Genomic DNA, 21033 nt, shown 5'->3' on the forward strand with positions numbered 1-21033 from the left:
ATAGGCTATAGATTGAGATATTTTACAATCCGTGTAACCGAATCGTTATACATTGTGGAATTTGTATTAAGACGCCTCACGAATTTGACCTTTTGTAGTTTACTTCAGCATGGAATGAAATTACATGTAACTTTTTGAGGGATAATTTTGGTGCTCCAGAAGGTCGTCTCAGGCTGTCAATGGATTGAAAGTGGATCTTTTACTATTTCAATTCATTAGATTTTTCATGCTTTGATATACAAGAAAACAACATTTAGCAAAGCTGATCATCGTTTTTTCTTCCATAGAATGGCTCGGTTTGGAGAAGAGGTTCAGATGGCGATGGATTCTCGAGACTCCGGGGACCCGGAGCGYGGGGAGGACGGCGGGGACACGGCTTCAGGTACAGGGTCAGGTACAGGGTCAGGGACGCTGAAACAAACCAAAGCAGCGAGGGCGCGCACCATGGCTCTTTACAACCCTATACCCCACCGGCAGAACTGCCTCACCGTCAACAGGTCACTCTTTATATTCGCCGAGGACAATTTCATTCGGAAAACTGCCAAGAGGATCATAGAATGGCCATATCCTTCCTTATACTTTAAAGACTCATTATAAAGCTTACCTCCGGAATATCACAGCACTTAAGAGTAGTTTTCCGTTGTCTAAAAGTTGGCGCTACACTGACTTTAGTGCAGTTCAGCACCATGGAAAGCGCCATTCTTATCTAGTGCGCTATTCTACAAATGTTTCACTTTTGGAATTTAGTGAATTTAGTTGCAGGTTATGTTATGTAATGGCTGTCCTCAGTCATCACTGTAGTTCTTTAGATTTGATTGGACTGTTACTAGGCCCCATTTTCCATTTTTCATGACTACTTTAAATAGCTAGTCTACCTTCTGTACCTTTATCCATCTCCCTCAAACCCATAGTTGTACCTATTGTGCAATAAAATGCTGTATGAATGTGAGCTGGTTGTGCTCACTGAAGTTAACAGGCCTAGGTTGTAAGCATATCTCTGCTGCCTTGGTGCATGATGGAATATAAACAAGAGTAAGAGTCAGGACAAATGCATTATTCTTTTCACTTTTGTGTTTTGCGATCTGTCCTTGTCGGTCATTGCAGATACTTTTGCTGTATGAAACTGGCTCAAATTAAGATCCTACGTCTGTACTAATACGTTCTTGTGCTTTACATTCTAGCCATACAGATATTGCATTGATTCCATAATGCAATACACTGCTCTTTTGAGTATCGTCATACTCATACATTGTGTCACTCTCCTGCTTGCTGTTATCTAACCACCATCCTAGTTGTTGTGTGGGTGTGGGACCTGAGTGGTCAAGGCAAGTTGAACGCAAAGGGTTGGAGGTTTAAGGGCGAGACTGTGAGTGTTCAGGACCAGATAGTATTTTATTTTCTGCACTTGATTGAGCTTTTGTGAGGCAATGGACCTAATAGAATCGTCGCCAAAGTGCACATGGTGTACACATGGCACTTCCAGGCAGGTTCAATCAAACGCTTAAAATATTTGAAAGAAAACAATATTTTGTGAGCCCAGGTCTGGTAGTTGGTGGTGAGTATTCATTCACGTGACTGTGAGTGACTAATGGGAGTCATGAATCTGCAGAGTATTATTTTGTTGAGGAGTATTATTTTGTTCTCTGGATTAGCTATTTTTAAATAGTTTGAGTCGTGCTGACATGATGTGGACTCATTCACAGTAGCTCCCAGAGGCCCCCGCCACATCCTACCTCAGTGAGTTAGTGACACCATTTTCACTCAAGGCTAGAAATTAATAATGATGGAGCGAGTGTTCCATGTGGCGCCTCTTACGATAGCCAAGACAAACACAGTCTCTCATACACACACACCCACACACACACCCACACATGCACACACACACACGGGCACATACACACAGCGATGCAGCAGCAAGTCTGTGGGTATCACATTTCACATCCAGCAGGTCCCTCAAAGAGTTGTCCTGTGGGAAGAGGCTGTCAGGCCAAAGTGACTTTTGAGCACACTCAGATAACCGTTACTGTAATGTTGCCATGGATACTGTATTATCTCTGATTGCTTTGTTTCGATGCCATTCTCTATATCAACCATTCCATCGTCCATCCATCCAGTTTTCATTTTACTGGAACTACCAACATCCACAGCCATAGAAGTATAACAGATTCCATTGTAATGATAAGCTCCCTCCCCACAACACCAATATAATTAGCATTATCACTATCATCTGTTTGTCAAATGATTGTTGTGTACTGTATATGATAGTGTAAAAAAAAACTTTCCTTAACCTTATGGCCCTTACACCGTTTGAGTGGGTGATCCTGGCGACCATCACGGCCAACTGCATCGTTCTGGCCCTGGAGCAACATCTTCCTGGGGAGGACAAGACTCCCATGGCCAAAAGACTGGTGAGACTACAGGCCCTGATTGGTTTCTATTAGACTTTTAGGCTGCATCTCAAATGCCCCCCTATTCACTATAGTGTTTTAACTTACAGTAAATGGGTTACAGAGTTGAATGTGACACAGTTCATTTCATTAAGAATTATCTACAGATGTTATTTACAAGAGAGTCATTGTATTACATTGCAATTCATGTGACTGAGAACTACTACAATTTTTATTTTGTAGGCCTATTGGTTAAAAAACGGTAAGTTTACCTACCTTTCTTTTACTGTTTTGTACAGTCTAAAGTGGCCAGCAACCCCCCTCGCCCTCAGAACAGCCTCAATTAGTGGACTCTACAAGGTGTCGAAAGCGTTCCACAGGGATGCTGGCCCATGTTGACTCCAATCTTTTCCACAGTCGTGTCAAGTTGGCTGGATGTCCTTTGGGTGGTGGACCATACTTGATACACAAGGGAAACTGTTGAGCATGAAAAACACAGCGGCGTGCAGTTATTGACACAAACCGGTGCACCTAGCACCTGCTACCATATCCTGTTCAAAGGCACTTGAATATTTTGTTTTGCTCATTCACCCTCTGAATGGCACACATACACAATCCATGTCTCAAGGCTTGAAAAGGCTTCTTTAACCTGTCACCTCCCCTTCATCTACACTGGTTGAAGTGGATTTAACAAGTGACATCAATAAGAGATCATAGCTTTCACCTGGTCAGTCTATGTCATGGAAAGAGCAGGTGTTCATAATGTTTTGTACACTCAGTGTATCATAGTGCACTACTTTTGACCATGGTCCATATGGCACTATATACAGACTTTGTCRCTGAGAATTTTCCTGAAGAAATGAAAGTGGTAGTGTGTTTAAAAAAAGACTTCTAAAGTTTCTAATTTCCATTTTGAAATTTCAGACATGATTTGCCCTAACGAAAAATGTATCAACCCCAAAAACGATTTAAATGTCCTGTTGCTGGAGGATTATTTTCCTGATGGCACAAATTAAGATCCTACACTTGTAGGGTAAATAGGGTTCCATCTTGGCTCCTGTCCCTCTGATATCCTAATGTATCCATGTTGTCTCTTCCTCTACAGGAGTGTACTGAGCCTTACTTCATCGGGATCTTCTGCTTTGAGTTTGGAATCAAGCTGGTGGCACTTGGCTTTGTGTTCCATAAAGGCTCCTACCTGAGGAATGGATGGAATATCATGGACTTCATCGTCGTGGTCAGCGGGTGAGTTACAACTAGTGAAATATGGATTGCTTTGCATATGTGTGTGAAATTTGGACTAGTAATTCAAAGACAAGAAGCTCCTGCACGAATATTACTTGTTTATTTTGTGCCAAGGTTTTGGGTTTAAGGCCTAAATTAGAACATTTTCTTTGAGTTCAATGGGTGAGTGGCAGCATGGGCCGCTTTCCTCTCTTTTCCGTGACCTCCAAAGCTATGGCTGTGTGGGTGTCCACAGTGGTTTGTTGTTGTGGACTGTTTTGCCAACATATCCATATGGATCTAGTCTATGGCAGTTAGGCAGTGACTATTACAGTAATGACTATGCATTGTGTGCGTTGGGCTTCAGTCAGTGTTTGTACTTAGATGCACTGTATATGAGGATGGATCCATATTTCCAACCTTGGACATATGAAACGTAGTCTGACAAACATACCGTAAGTCATAAATTGGTGAAGAAATCTTATTCAATTGCCTTGATACAGTGTAGCTATCGATACCTGCTCATGTCATGACTTGTGTTGGTTAGATAGTTGTTCATCATTACGAAATGAAAATGTGTAACAACTAACATGTGTGTTTATGCATAACTAGGGGAAGTGTGTGCTCCCCTTGCACAGTGTGGCCAGCAGATAGGTGGGTGGATAAGTGGATTGGCTGTCGTGTCGAAAACCTGTTTCGCCCCCAGGACCTGTAAATGTATTCCTGATGAAGATTTTATGCAAGAAAAGGAGAGAGAGGCGGGGTAGAGAGAGAGAAAGAGAGGCAGACAGAGCGAGAGAGACACAGGGACCGTTCTTTTGTTCCCCCCAGGAATGGGTTAATTTATGCTTTATGTTTACTTATTCATAATGCTTTAAGTCAATATTATTGGCATCCATATTCGTTCACTTCTKTTGTATGGAAGGAGAAGCAGCATAAAGCATACAGTATTCAGGGAATATAGCTGTTGGCATATTGACATCAAAGCTCACCCCAACGCCCACATCTATCTCTTTCTCTCTCCACTTTCTCGTACTGAATGTACTTACATAAAAGCCCAGCTAACAACAAACGTTCCCGCAACTTAAGAGAACGTTCCCTTAAGAGTTTAATTAGGTCATTAACTAACGTTTTCATAGGAATGTTCCCGTGATTTGCAAGGAATGTTTCCAAGAGTGCGTTCCCTTAATATCAAATAGAATTTATCAAGAACGTGGTTACCGTATTCTCAGAACTTAAGATATGACTGTTCTAGAAAAGTTAAATGAGAGCCTTGCAAGACCATTAAACCTCTACAGGATCTCKGTGGGTCCCCCCGCGGGATGGTTGAGCTAACGTAGGCTAATGCGATTAGCATGAGGTTGTAWGTAACAAGAACATTTCCCAGGACATAGACATATCTGATATTGTCAGAAAGATTCAATTCTTGTTGATCTAACTGCACTGTCCAATTTACAGTAGCTATTAGTGAAATAATACCATGCTATTGTTTGAGGAGAGTTTACAGTTATGAACTTTGAAAGTTATTAATAAACCAATTAGGCASWYTTGGGTAGTCTTGATACAAMATTTTGAACAGMAATGCAATGGTTCATTGGATCAGTCTAARACTTYGCACATACACTGATGCCATCTAGTGGACAAAATCTAAATTACACCTGGGCTGGAATAATACATTATGGCCTTTCTCTTGCATTTMAAAAATGATGGTACAAAAAAAGACMAAAAAAATCATGTTTTTTTTCTTTGTATCTTTTACCAGATCTAATATGTTATATTCTCCAACATTAATTTCACAGTTCCACAAACTTCAAAGTCCATTCAAATGGTATCAATAATATGCATATCCTTGCTTCAGGTCCTGAGCTACAGGCAGTTAGATTTGGGTATGTCATTTTAGGCGAAAATTGAAAAAAAAGGGGCGGATCCTTAAGAGGTTCCAATTTTCTGTGGGTTAGGAGAATATTCCATCAACATCCCAGCAACATACATAGAACATGGTTGCTATGTTCTCAAAACATAAGATAATAATGTTCTAGACACGTTTCATGAGAACGTGGCAAAAACGTTAATGTGTCCAGTTTTCTGTGGGTTAGGAGAATATTCCATCAAACATACACAGAAAATGGTTAGAAAAGAGACAGTGTTTTTAACACAAATATTGTTTTAACATACATTGAGTGTACAAAACATTAGGAACACCTTCCTAATATTGAGTTGCACCCTCTTTTACCCTCAAAACAGCCTCAATTTGTTGGGATATGAACTTAACAAGGTGTCGAAAGCGTTCCACAGGGATGCTGGTCCATGTTGACTCCAATGTTTCCTACAGTTGTGTCAAGTTGGCTGGATGTCCTTTGGGTGGTGGACCATTCTTGATGCACATGGGAAACTGTTGAGCATGAAAAACCCAACAGCGTTGCAGTTCTTGACACACTGAAACCAGTGCGCCTGGCACCTACTACTATACCCCATTCAAAAGCACTTAAATATTTTTTCTTGCTCATTCATCCTCTGAATTGCACACATACACAATCCATGTCTCAATTGTCTCAAGGCTTAAAAATCTTTTTTTCACGCATTTCTGGATTTCACGCATTTCTGGAACATTGGCCAAAATTCAAGAAATGTGTGAAAGAGGCAGCCAAAGTTCCACAAATGTGTGAAAGAGAAGAACTGTATACACATTATGTCCATATAAACAAGTCTGATGAATACAATCTAGAACGGCAATAATGACATGATCAAATATTGCTAAGAATGGGAGGGTAGGGTGATTCCCCTAGCAGGTCTGGAACCCAGGCTGTCAGCACCAATGATGAACACCCTAACCACTGTCCCAATAAGAGAGATCTCTAGGGCATGTGCTTATTGGGCGAGTATAGTTTAAGGTTAATATGCCCCAACCAACATTAGACATCTATAAAGAAAGACCTTAAATTGTTCAAGTAAGTAAAAATCAATGATGAGAGAATAGTCCATTTAACTGATAACTGACATAGACATGGTGGAGTAGCAGGAAGATCATTTACAAACCCTAAACCTCAACTAAAACTTGTAATGAATAATGTGGTAATTGAGCAAGTTGAGGAGACTAAACTACTTGGAATAACCCTGGATTGTAAACTATCATGGTCAAACCTTATTGTTAAAACAGCAGCTAGGATTGGGAGAAGTCTGTCCATAATAAAGTGCTGCTATGCATTCTTAACAGCACTATCAACAAGGCAGGTYCTAGAGGCCTTAGTTTTGTCGCACCTGGACTACTGTTCAGTTGTGTGGTCAGGTGCCACCAAGAGGGACTTAGGAAAATTGCAATTGGCTCAGAACAGGGCAGCACGGCTGGCCCTTGGATGTACACAGAGAGCTAATGTTAATAATATGCATGTCAATCTCTCCTGGCCCCAAGATTGACCTCATCACTACTTATACTTATGAGAGGTATTGGAATGTTGAATGCACCGAGCTGTCTGACTAAACTACTGGGACACAGCTCGGACACCCATGCATACCCCACAAGACATGCCACAAGAGGTCTCTTCACAGTCCCCAAATCCAGAACAGACAATGGGAGACGCACAGTACCACATAGAGCCATGACTACATGGAACTCTATTCCACATCAAGTAACTCATGCAAGCAGTAAAATTAGATTTAAACAAACAGATAAAAATACACCTTATGGAACAGCAGAGACTGTGAAGCTACACAAACATAGGCACAGGCACATGATACCATATGCACTATACACACACGTACACATGGATTTTGTGTTGTAGACGTGGTAGTAGAGTAGGGGCCTGAGGGCACACACTTAATATGTTGTGAAATCTGTTGGAAATGTATTGTAATATTTTCTTAAATGAATAACTGCCTTAATTATGCTGGACCACAGGAAGAATAGCTGCTGCCTTGGCATCCATAATAAATACAGTACAAATGCCATGAACCAGGAGGTTGTGAGTTCAAATCCCAGGTGAAGAAATGTTGAATAATCATTTCTGTATAAATTAACATGCACAATGCAATATTGTGTGTAAAATATGTACGTTAAAACCACTGTATATTAAAAGCAGTGTGTGTGAGTAGGGCTGTAGTGTTCATTAAATTTAGTCAGCAAGTGATTGTCAAGCAAATAACTGCCGGTCTCACGGTAATTTACTTTTAAATACCATAAACACATTTAGAATCTACTGACTTCCATGCCTAGGTTACCATCCACTGATGCAGACCTTTGGAACATCTACGTTTTAAAACATCTAATAAATGTATTTAATATAGCCTCACAAGTGAGAATATATCATTCACAAGTGAGAGGCTAATGTTGCCACCCAACAGACTATTCTTGATTTAATCTTGTCTTTACATATACTAAATAATATATGTGTGAAATTTGTTTTGATTTAGAATGGACCATTRTCATGCACCTGTCTCGAAAAACAGGGGCAGCGGGAAAAAATACATGTCATCTATGCACTTAAATAGCAAATGGAGGATGCTTTTCCCSTGGTTCATTTTCATGCCAGCCAGGTATGCCATACTCCTGTTGTAAAGAGAAGCAATGTCTTTAACTTTTACTTGGTACTCATCCCGGATCCGGGAGCACCCCCCACAGTAAAAAAGCTGACTAGCATAGCCTAGCATAGCGTCACAAGTAAATACAAGCATCTAAATATCATTAAATCACAAGTCCAAGACACCAGATGAAAGATACAGATCTTGTGAATCCAGCCATCGTTTCTGATTTTTAAAATGTTTTACAGGGAAGACACAATATGTAAATCTATTAGCTAACCACGTTAGCAAAAGACACCACTTTTTTTACTCCACCAGTTTTTACTCCATCAGTAGCTATCACTAATTCGACTAAATAAGATATATATAGCCACTAACCAAGAAACAACTTCATAAGATGACAGTCTGATAACATATTTATGGTATAGGATATGTTTTTTTTGAAAAATTTGCATTTTCAGGTATAAATCACAGTTCTACATTGCAGCGCAATCTGAAATAGCGTTGGAAGCAGCCGGAATAATTACAGAGACCGACGTCAATTACCAAAATACTCATCCTAAAATATTTCTGAAAAATACACAGCCTACAGCAATTGAAAGACAAAGATCTTGTGAATCCAGACAATATTTCAGATTTTCAAGTGTTTTACAGGGAAGACACAATATGTAAATCTATTAGCAACCACGATAGCAAAAGACAGAACTTTTTTTCTCCACCATTTTTTTCCTGCATCAGTAGCTATCACTAATTCGACTAAATAAAGATATATATTAGCCACTAACCAAGAAACAACTTCATAAGATGACAGTCTGATAACATATTTATGGTATAGGATATGTTTTTTTCAAAAAAATTGCATATTTCAGGTATAAATCACAGTTCTACATTGCAGCTGCAATCTGAAATAGCGTTGGAAGCAGCCGGAATAATTACAGAGACCGACGTCAATTACCAAAATACTCATCCAAAACATTTCTGAAAAATACACAGCCTACAGCAATCGAAAGACACAGATCTTGTGAATCCAGACAAAATTTCAGATTTTCTAAGTGTTTTACAGCGAAAACACAATATATCGTTATATTAGCATACCACATGAGCTAACATCACACCAGCATTAAATCAAGGCAAAAGGGCGATAACTTATCGCCACCAAAATATATTAATTTTTTCACTAACCTTCTCAGAATTCTTCAGATGACAGTCCTGTAACATCATATTACACAATGCATATAGAGTTTGTTCGAAAATGTGCATATTTAGCATCACAAATCGTGGTTAGCAATGTAATCTGTGCAAAACATGCATGCATGCATTCGGGCCGGCGCCATCTTGGAAAGGCACCTATGTTTACGATTATTTAATCGATTAGATTGACAAAAAAAAATACAGGTTGGACAGCTAATGAAAGATGCATTGGTTATTAATGCAACCGCTGATTTAGATTTTAAAAATTTACGTTACTAGACATACATTGTGAGTTACAGCCAGACTATGCCGCAAAAAAATGGCTGACAACTGCGTTTACATTTTTCCACATAAATACGGAATAAAATCATAAATAACTCTTACTTTTGGACGAGCTTCCATCAGTATCTTGGGCAATGTGTCCTTGTCCAAAAGAAATCGTTGCTTTGTTGTAAAACGACCTCCTCAACTTCGGAACTAGCAGCTAACGATAGCTACACGGCACACACATGCCCAAATCCTCAAACGCAATACTAAGGAAGAAATCAGAAAAATAGCAATATACTCGCATAAACTGATATAAATCGGTTTCAAATAACTTCGTTATGATGTTTCTAACACCTATATCGAATTAAATCACAGACGGATAATATCTTTGATCAATAACGAGAGCTTTTGAGCATGCGATTCTGATGTCCTCCCTTGCGTCCTGGCAAGCGTCGAAAAGAAGGGACATCTCACTCCATTCCCTTTTAAAAACTCTGACAAACACGTAGAGACACCATTCCACTTCTCATTGGTTACTGACATCCAGGGAAGGCGGGTGCAGTTCATGTCAAGCCATAGGGCACACACAGAGTTTTAAACTGATCCGAGATCAGAGACTATTTTTCAGAGCTTCGCATGTCCTGTCATGAGTTTCGCTGTAGAAAGAGTTCTGGTTCACCCACAGACATAATTCAAACGGTTTTAGAAACTAGAGATTGTTTTCTATCCAATAGTAATAATAATATGCATATTGTACGAGCAAGAATTGAGTACGAGCAGTTTAATTTGAAATGTAAAAAAATAAATAATGCTAACAGCTCCCCTATTGACAAAAGGTTTTTAATATTAGGAAAGTTGAGAAATAAATATAGTAGGCCTAGCCTATAGAAAGCTGATGGAATCCTCCTCTTTTTAATAGAGGCCATCAATCTGTTTTTATAACGCAATGCATAGCATATAGAAATGTTGCGCAACATGAGCTCATGGGCTCTCATGAAGTGTTTGATTCGATTTTATGATTACATTTGCATTGATTCAGAAATGATAGAGGACAATAGAGTGCTAAGTACCAGGCTGTTAGCAAGTTTGGTAGGCTACTAATGACCACCAGCAGCATCAGAGCTTGGAGAAGCCTAATTACTGTAACTAGTGGAATATGACTGCCATCATGACTCGTGACCGCCTGTGTGGCGATAATACGGTCACCATAACAGCCCTACTGTATGTGTGTGTATCACTGACCGTGCCAACAGACAAAAAGAGCTTTGACTGAATCAGTGTCACCAATCAGGGCCCTAATGGGCTTGGCAACAGTAACAAGGCGTAACGTGTAATGAATTTTTGTTGTTGATGTGAGAACGTTTCTTTGGAACCATTTTTGCAACGTCCCCATGAAATGTTCTAGAACATGAATATCTTTTTACATTCTGAGAACATGGCAACAATGCTCTGTGTATGTTTGATGTGACTTTGATGGAATATTCGCATAACCCTCAGAAAACTGGACACAGGACTTTCTTGCAAAGTTCTCATGAAACATGTCTTGAACATGAATATCTAATAGTTGTGAGAACATGGCAACCGTGTTCTGTGTAGTTTGATGTGACGTTGATGGAATATTCTCCCAACCCTTAGAAAACTGACACAGGACTGTTCTTGCAACGTTCCATGAAATGTGGTTTTGAACATTAATATCTAACATTGTGAGAACATGGCAACCAACAGGTCAATCTCAACAGCTGTTCTTTCACCATTTATGTTGGAAGAATAGATGCCCATCGCTGGAAGAATCCAAAACAGAGGCTCTACTTAGATTCAAAATATATCTTATTCATTTGGGCCCTGATTCAGGCTTAGAAAATGTACGCCTTTCCTACACACTTCTCAGTAGTTGATATTCAGACTTACCTTATGCAGGTGCATAATGGGCGTGGATCCCTTGCGCGCGCTGAATAAATGTAATACAACCGCTGATAACCCTCCCACTTCCTGGCCAAAGTGGGTTTTCATTCATTGGGTTTTCAGTACATTTATCTAAAGCCCTACCTTTAAAATTGGTGCAACTTTAATTCAAATTTTCTCGACAGACTCACAAGAACAGTGGTCACCAAACTTTTCTGAGTCAAGATTACTTTCTGAGTCAAAATGCATGCTGAGATCTACCGCTCAAATGTTTTCYAAACATWATTTTTTTTAAATGAAAGCCTATGCAACATTAACCAATTAACAGTTCTATAGCAGTTACCTTTTAGCAATAAGTTTGTGCCGTAGGCTATAGGCCCAAAACATTATCACTGCATATTGGCTATGCTTGAATTGCCCTACCAATGTTGTTCTTCTCAGACAATTTTGAAATTCGATTGAAAAAAATGTAGATACATTACTTGTGAGGCACAGCTGAGTGAGCATAATACTTTTTAGTGGACTGATGGCCTGCATCTCATGGTCAGTCTGAGGGCAGGGAGCAGCTGTGAGGCTGCCTCGACTAACCGTCCCTCCGCTCTCCCTCCCTTCACTGAGAAAAGGGGATACAGTCTTCCAGCTGGTAGCGAAACTCAAGTTGCACTGCATCATTTCTGCCTCATGCAACAATTAATGTTGTTACTCTTATTACCAGAGAAAGTGAAATATTCCTCAATATAAAAAATACACAAGCTGCTAATAATAACAACACAAGCTTATTGAAACACTTTGCAATACTCATTCATTGCAGCTGCAATGCTGATTGTAGCACGAGTGGACGTAAGGAGAATGCACATTTTATGGCTTATAAAAATGTTSAACATAGTGTTGACAGTGCTGAATAACAACTTGAATAACTTACTCATAAAAACAGCAGCTCTTTGCTGTATTCGTTGTGTCTATTTCTAGTCATGGTTTTAAAAGTTTCGAAATCTCACAGTATAAACTTTGCTGTGCGTTCGAGGCCTCTTTTTAGTCTGGCTCAAGGAAACTGTGCAGACAAGGTGATCTGAGTTATCTATTTGGGCAGCGGTCGGCCTATAGGTGCACTTCATTTGCTGTCTAGACCTGCCGGGGAGGCAGAGTTCTACCTTCATACACATGAAATGGTTCAAAATGGGAAGACTTTGCCTTCCCGGTGCGAGGGCTGCTGAATGAAGTGCCCCTACAGTACCACCAAAAGCGAAACTAATTTAAAAAATGGAACGCAAGGCTTTATTTTTTTTATTTTTTTTACAGAAATGCGATTGACCGGTTGGTGACCACTGGACTAGAATATATGAGAGAACTGTTCAGAATATCAGGGATCAATGGAAGAAAGCCATGTATACATATTCGTCTCCTTTTCAGCACCAATTGCTAGATTTAAAAACCTCTTAAGGATCAGACCCTTTTTTCCCAATTTTCGATCTAAAATGACATACCCAWATCTAACTGCCTGTAGCTCAGGMCCTGAAGCAAGGATATGCATTTTATTGGTTCCATTTGAAAGGAAACACTTTGAAGTTTGTGGAAATGGAAAGGAATGTAGGAGAATATAATACATTAGATCTGGTAAAAGATAATACAAAGAAAAAAACAACCGTAAAAAAATAAAAATAATTGTACCATCATCTTTGAAATGCAAGAGAATTTCCATAATGTATCATTCCAGTCCGGGTGCAATTTAGATTTTGGCCAATAGATGGCAGCAGTGTATGTGCAACGTTTTAGACTGATACAATGAACCCTTGCATTTCTGTTCAAAATGTTGTATCAAGACTGCCCAAATGTGCCTAATTTGTTTATTAATAGCTTTTCATGTTCAAAACTGTGAACTCTCCTCAAACAATAGCATGGTATTCTTTCACTGTAATAGCTACTAATAGCTACTATTTCACTGTAATAGCTACGTTAGCTCAACTGTCCCGCAGGGGACCCACCGATCCTGACAAAGTTTTAAAAATACTCTGATCTTGCATATTATTTAGGGTTAGGTAAGTATTTCTGAATAATAAAAAAATGACATAATCCATTCCATGAAATATTGGAAGGTGAGAATAGTGTAGGGGTTGAACAGTAGTCCTATAAATCTACCCAAGTAATCCTCACTAATCATGGAACTGTAATGACAACGGTCCAGTCGCGTGAACCGAATGAATGTGGGTATAAGTGATGGTGGCTACCGACAGTGTCTAATATTTAACACGATGCAAATGATAAAAAATACTGTGAAAAGGGCATATAATTAAAACATTCTAGAAATCAAAAATCAACTCGGTAGGTTTGGCGCTATACTGTCACTTGCTTATGGCTACAGAAGCCTATAGCTTGAGTGTCAAATTGTATTCCTGCAAGTTATAAGGCCAGCATTTCATTAAATTCACTGTGGAAAAGGTGATATGTTGATATGCTTCAGTTTTCTGCCATATGACTGGTTTCACATTTGTCTGCAGCGATCATAAGGTAAAATAGATCGAAAACAATTGTCATTTATATTTACAATCCATTTATCCAAACAGCTTACTCRTTTACCTAGCTTTTATCAATAGCTCTTATCAATTTCTAAATTACAGTGCATGGAGAATGGGGTTATTTATATCGTTGAAAAGAAAGTAGAGGTCAGAGGTCAGAATACGGCATGTATGTAGACACACCTCCGCCACACCTTCATTTCTATGATCTTTTCCCCAAACGAATAGTGGGTGACTAGCATGCTATTCTCATGCTTAAGTTCAAGGTCATAATATGCTTAGAGAGAAAAGTGCATAAAAAGGGAATTTTACGTTCCATTTAGTCATGCTTAACTCGGGTTGAAATTCCCCCCCTTTTATCAGTCATCAGTGGGGGGGTCACGGCAGGACAGACAGACCACTCCATGTCCGTACAGTCTCTGGATTCAAGTGTTACGAGGACAGACACAGTATGGTCACTGTCTGGCGCGGTTATTGAGTACATAGAGCTGTGGCGTTTACAGAGTAAATCCTTTTTTCCCCTGAGGCGATAATAATTCGAGGACAGAACATCCATGCTGTTCTTGTTAGAAAGAAAAAGGTTGATGATCGATCTGTACCACAGAGCCGGCCCTTTATTGTACAGTAGCTCTCCTGCTGGCAGGTCAAAAAAGTGTGTGTGTGTGTGTATGTACTGTGTGTGTGTGTGTGTGTGTGTGTGTGTGTGTGTGTGTGTGTGTGTGTGTGTGTGTGTGTNTGTGTGTGTGTGTGTGTGTGTGTGTGTGTGTGTGTGTGTGTGTGTGTGTGTGTGTGTGACAGAGAGAGAGAGTTGTAAATGCAATATGCCTGTGGAGGTCAGGTCAGGACCTGGGTGAATCAGAGCTGTTTAATTGCAATGCTTCATCCCCTGACAAGAGTCACTATTTCAAATGAAAGATGTGTCATGCCATTTCCTGCTACTCATGGTCAGTATATTGCATGCTACGTGCTGTATATTCTTGGGTAGTAGTAAGCAACTGATTAGTCAATCATTCAAATAAATATTATATATTTGACAGAATATTTCACTAGAAAAATATTAAATCAAGTGTGTTAGCAATATTGAAGAATTAATCAGTTGAGGAAGTTGGACTGATCTCCTGACCCAGAAAATATTCGCAAAGGTCACTGCAGCTGGGTGGTTTGAAAATCAAACTCTCCTTCTCCTATTACAATTCAATTCATTTGAACAAAATATACTAAATCTGTCACTTATGTTTTCCACATCCTTTTGTCCGGCATGGATTCACACACAGACACATCTGGAACCTGTAATACTGATGACCTGCTTTCTACTGCACTTAACTGACACACTTTCTGTTTGGAAGCATATTCCCCCTCTCCCCTCCTCTCCACCCTTTCCCTCCCCTCCGCCAGCTAGGAAGTAAGTCAGACTTAAAAGAAACAGCACACGTGTCACGGCGGCGGCCGGATGGGAATTGAAACAAGGCCAGTGGGCCAGGAACTGGCAGCTTTCATTTTGTCTGAAAATAATGAAATCGCTGGAACCTAATCTACAGGGACTCAGATCTCAATTAAGAATTCTTAATTTTGATGGGGAGAGTGTATAGAAAAATCCAATACTAGTCCATCATACCCCAAAAAACGATTTGATTTGCTGGGATTTTGAATGTGGTCAATTACAGTAGCTCCCCTGGCAACAAGTTTGGTATGTCATTTTTGATTAGCATATCCCAGGTGAATTTKATTGCATATGTTGGTATTCCAATTATGCTTTACTACTGTATCAAATCAAACATTATTTATAGAGCACATTTCTTACATGGGATTGCATTTCAAAGTGCTTAACAAAAGAGAATAATAAAAGGTGAGACATTTAAAGAGTAAAACAACAATAAAATAGCAGTGAAATGAAATAAAAGCACCCTAAGYAAAGCTTGACTAAAAAGGTGGGTCTTAAGATCTTTCTTAAACATTTCTACAGTTTCTGAGGCCCTAAGGTGCTCCATCAGGCTGTTCCAGGGGCCAGGACTATAGTGGCTTAAGGCAACCTCACCAAACGCTTTTATTCTGGCCTTTGCCAGAGGATCTGAGGGGCCGACCAGGCACATATCTTAAAAGCATATCAGACATGTATTCGCGTGCAAGGCCACTAAGTGCTTTAAAAAGCAATAAAGCAATCTTTAAATCAATTCTAAAACTAAAAGGAAACCAATACAGGGACTTTAAAATAGATGTTACGTGTGCTCTCCTTCTGGTCTTCGTTAGCAGACAGGCTGCTGCATTCTGAATTAGTTGGACAACTGGATAGCTACAATATATGCACCTATACAGAGGTGGGGTTTCCAGCTCCAAGGATTTGAAATTGCAACCCTCTTATCACTAGTCAATTTCYCTATACTCAAAAAAATGCTGGGTTGTTTCGATGACCCAATTGCTGGGTTGCAGGCATTGGGTCACTTAGTTGGGTTGTTTACTTTAAAAAGAGCAAGGTTGGGTTGTTGATGCAGGGTTATTGATGCTAGATTGTTGAGATATGACCCAGCGGGTCAGATCAGAAGACTGGAGGCGTGGCTTAGTAGGGTGTGGCTTTCAGATAGATATTTTTGGTCACCCGTAAGAGTAAATGTCATTCAGGTTAATCTGTTGTATTGTTATCACATGTTAAAGTTGAACACTGCCACTTTTGTAGTTTTAATGTGGCTTACACAAGTGTATGAGTTCTTTAAGAGCATATCCATATCCCAGTGGTGGGATAGTTACCACTTGTTACAATATATAAATAACAGTGGTGTAAAGCACTTAAGTAAAAATACTTTAAAGCAGGGGTTCTTAAACTTTTTCAGCCTGGGACGCAGGCCTACTGTACATCTTACTGTCTAAATTATTGTTGAAAGAAAGTCTAGGTTGGAACTGTTGCTGTTAAAATACATATGTTTTTATTCTGAACTGGAATAAACTGATATATCACATCACACAGATGTAGACCAGAAAACACACACACACACACACAGTCCTAATGAGAGGTGTGTGGCCGGTTGAGGTTGTCAACAAGCATGTCTATTCTGGGCTCAGTTTTTAACAGTGCAACACTGAGGTGATGCTCAGCCTTGAAACTGTTTCTGTACTTGTTTTTTAAGTATGTCAGAGTTGTGAACCTTGGCTCGCATAGGTATGTGGTGCCAAACTGGATCAGAAAATCTACTGCTTTCTCAGTCAGGCAGGAGACCGCTTCCTGCTGTAGATGAGCAACCCAGAACTGCCTCAAAAAGCATCTTGCTTCAATCAGTTTATTCGAGTTAAGAATAACAATTATTACTTGTATTTTAACAGCAACAGTTCCAACCTAGACTAGTTTTTAACAATAATTTCAACAGTAAAATGTACAGTAAGCCTGATCATTTTTCATCTTCATCTGTACTGTTACAGTAGCTAGCTTGCTTTGGCTAATGTTAGCAATTAGCTGTTTACAAGGCCAGGGGATTGTTTGAAAGACAAACTCACATCTACTACTATGAGAGTTAGTCAGTACTCCCTTATTTCTGCTGTCCTCGCCTGTTATAAAATGACAACAATGCTAGCTGACTTACTTTTCCACTGTCGAAGCACTACTAAGCACTTCCCCGCAGAAAACACATTGTGGGCGCTCCTCGTTATAAGTTTGTATGAAAGAGAGAGAAACGTATCGCTGTATTTGCGTTTCATGACAATTGAGCTCAGTCAGAACTTGTGGCTAGCATGAGTCCATTTGATGACAGCGGTTAGTGATGGCGAGTGGGAATGACAAGTCAGTGGCTGACAGCGATTCATCTGCCGCCTGAACGACAGCGCCGCAGCGTGTGTCGCGGAGTGATCTTCAAGAAAACTGCAGAAAAGAGATCCGGTAAACCGTGAAGTAAACGGGCATCTCCCTCTCCCACTCGCGCAGCTGCCAAACTGAGCAGAGACCGCTGCACTTGGGCAAATCAATTCCAGTAATTAATTAAATAAGTATACATTTACTCTGACACGTCGCGACCCACCATTAAGTGTCGCGACCCATACTTTAAGAAGGTCTGCTTTAAAGTACTACTTAAGTAGTTTTTKGGGGTATCTGTACTTTACTATTTATATTTTTGGCTACTTTTACTTTTACTTCAGTACATTCCTTACTCCATACATTTTCTCTGACACCCAAAAGTACTCGTTACATTTTGAATGCTTAGCAGGAMAGGAAAATGGTCTAATTCGCATACTTATCAAGAGAACATACCTCATCATCCCTACTGCCTCTGATCTGGCAGACTCACTAAACACATGCTTCATTTGTAAATTATGTCTGAGTGTTGGACCGTGCCCCTGGCTATCCGTAAGTTTAAAAAACAAGAAAATGGCGCCGTCTGGTTTGCTTAATATAAGGAATGTGAAACGATTTATACTTTTAATTCTACTTTTGATACTTAACCCATGTGTTGTCTTAAGGTCAAAAATGACCCGCCACTATGTYCAACAGCAGAGAAAACCCCCTAAATTAAAACATTTTCAACTTACAATTTTATGAGTTTTCCTAGATTGACCCCAACATTAGAAAAAGTGAAATATCGCCTTTGTTCATATTTCCATGAAAGCTGTACACTACCAGGGTACAAAGATTGTCATAGGGTCATTTTTTACCCGGCAGTTATAAAATCATTTACACACCACAAAAACCACAAACACACACATACACACACGTGYGCGCGGCTCAGTAAAGGCTCAAACATAAATTGTAATCTACACTGAAATGGGCTACTTCCATCTGAATTAATGAGGTCGAACACACCTCAATTCAAACTATTGTTAGAAAATACTTGGAAATTGACAAGTTGAAACATAGCCTATAGAAAATTAGCATGCAGCACGTGTTAACTGTCCTGTTGGGTAACAATCACATTTTGGAACAGTGAGTGCATTCTGACATCACGGCCATAAAACAACTCACGCTGGGGCGACTGTTAGAGATATTTGGAACTCACATGTGAAAAGGTAAAAAAAAAAAAACTGAAATATCACATTTACATAAGTATTCAGACCCTTTACACAGTACTTTGTTGAAGCACCTTTGGCAGTGATTACAGACTCGAGTCTTCTTGGCACACCTGTATTTGGGGAGTTTCCCCCATTCTTCTCTGCAGTTCCTCTCAAGCTCTGTCAGATTGGATGGGGAGCATCAYTACACAGCTATTTTCAGGTCTCTTCAGAGATATTCGATCAAGTTCAAGTCCTGGCTCTGGCTGGGCCACTCAAGAACATTCAGAGACCTGTCCCAAAACCACTCATGCATAGTCTTGGCTGTGTGCTTAGGGTCATTGTCCTGTTGGAAAGTGAACCTTCGCCCCAGTCTGAGATCCTGAGTGCTCTGGAGCAGGTTTCAGTCAAGGATCTCTCTGTACTTTGCTCCGTTCATCTTTCCCTCGATCCTGACTTGTCTCCTAGTCCCTGCCGATGAAAAACATCCCCACAGCATGATGCTGCCACCACCATGTTTCACCATAGGGATGGTGCCAGGTTTCCTCCAGACGTAGAGCTTGACATTCAGGCCAAAGAGTTCAATCTTGGTTTCATCAGACCAGAGAATCTTGTTTCTCATGATCTGAGTCCTTTAGGTGCCATCTGGCAAAGTCCAAAATGGCTGTGATGCCTTTAACTGAGGAATGGCTTCGGTCTGGCCAATCTATCATAAAGGCCTGAATGGTGGAGTGCTGCAGAGATGGTTGTCCTTCTGGAAGGTAATCCCATCTCCATAGAGGAACTCTAGAGCACTGTCAGTGTGACCATCAGGTTCTTGGTCACCACCCTGACCAAGGCTCTTCTCCCCAGATTGCTCAGTTTGGCCAGGCAGCCAGCTCTAGGAAGAGTCTTGGTGGTTAATTGAATTTACCACGGGTGGACTCCAATCAAGTTGTAGAAACATCTCAAGGATGATCAATGGCGCCGGAAGAAATGGCAGCAGTTTTACGGGCGCCCAAACAATTGTGCTTTTATGTGTTTCTTTTATGTGTTTTTTTTATGTGTGTTATTTGTAACTTATTTTGTATATAATGTTTCTGCAACCGTATCTTACGGCAAAAAAAGAGCTTCTGGATGTCAGGACAGCGATCACTCACCTTGGATTAGACAAAGATTTTTTCTACAACAAGGACGACGCACAAGACATTCTCCAAACACCCCACAGGGCCGACATCCCCGTTATTTGCAAGAGGAAGTACAGGTACAGAGGACAAAGAGCCGGATGCCTGGTCAGGACCCGGAGAAGGCGACTGGGAAAGCTGCCRTTACCGACAATACTACTCGCCAACGTGCAATCATTGGACAATAAATTAGACGAGGTACGATCACGAATATCCTACCAACGGAACATCAAAAACTGTAATATCCTATGTTTCACGGAATCGTGGCTGAATGACGACATGGATATTCAGCTAGCGGGATACACACTGCACCGGCAAGATAGAACAGCACACTCCGGTAAGACGAGGGAGGGCGGTATGTGCATATTTGTAAACAGCAGCTGGTGCACGAAATCTAAGGAAGTCTCTAGATTTTGCTCGCCTGAAGTAGAGTATATTGTGATAAATTGCAGGCCACACTACTTGCCTAGAGAGTTTTTAGCTATACCTTTCGTGGCTGTTTATTTACTACAACAGACAGATGCTGGCACTAAGACCGCACTCAGTCAGCTGTATAAGGAAATAAGGAAACAGGAAAACACTCACCCAGAGGCGGCACTCCTAGTGGCCGAAGACTTTAATGCAGGGAAACTTAAATCAGTTATACCAAATTTCCATCAACATGTTAAATGTGCAACCAGAGGGAAAAAAATTCTAGATCACCTGTACTCCACACACAGAGATGCGTACAAAGCTCTCCATCGCCCTCCATTTTGTAAATCCGACCACAACTCTATCCTCCTGATTCCTGCTTACAATCAAAAATGAAAGCAGGAAGCACCAGTGACTCGGTCTACAAAAAAAGTGGTCAGATGAAGCAGATGCTAAACTACAGGACTGTYTTGCTATCACAGACTGGAACATGTT

At 40.2% G+C, this 21033-nt stretch overlaps 1 protein-coding gene across 1 annotated transcript in view; it reads left to right on the plus strand.

Annotated features, from left to right (window-relative positions):
* Window positions 1-288: 288 nt before the first annotated feature.
* The window catches only part of LOC139029316 (voltage-dependent R-type calcium channel subunit alpha-1E-like), a 33624-nt gene continuing 12879 nt past the window's right edge, over window positions 289-21033 (plus strand). The window contains exons 1-3 of the mRNA XM_070449025.1: window positions 289-563; window positions 2303-2408; window positions 3493-3632. Coding sequence (XP_070305126.1) covers window positions 289-563; window positions 2303-2408; window positions 3493-3632 — 521 coding nt within the window. The remainder of the gene's footprint in view (window positions 564-2302; window positions 2409-3492; window positions 3633-21033) is intronic.

The sequence above is a fragment of the Salvelinus sp. IW2-2015 genome, linkage group LG19 (assembly GCF_002910315.2).
Source record: "Salvelinus sp. IW2-2015 linkage group LG19, ASM291031v2, whole genome shotgun sequence".
In the NCBI taxonomy this organism is placed as follows: domain Eukaryota; kingdom Metazoa; phylum Chordata; class Actinopteri; order Salmoniformes; family Salmonidae; genus Salvelinus; species Salvelinus sp. IW2-2015.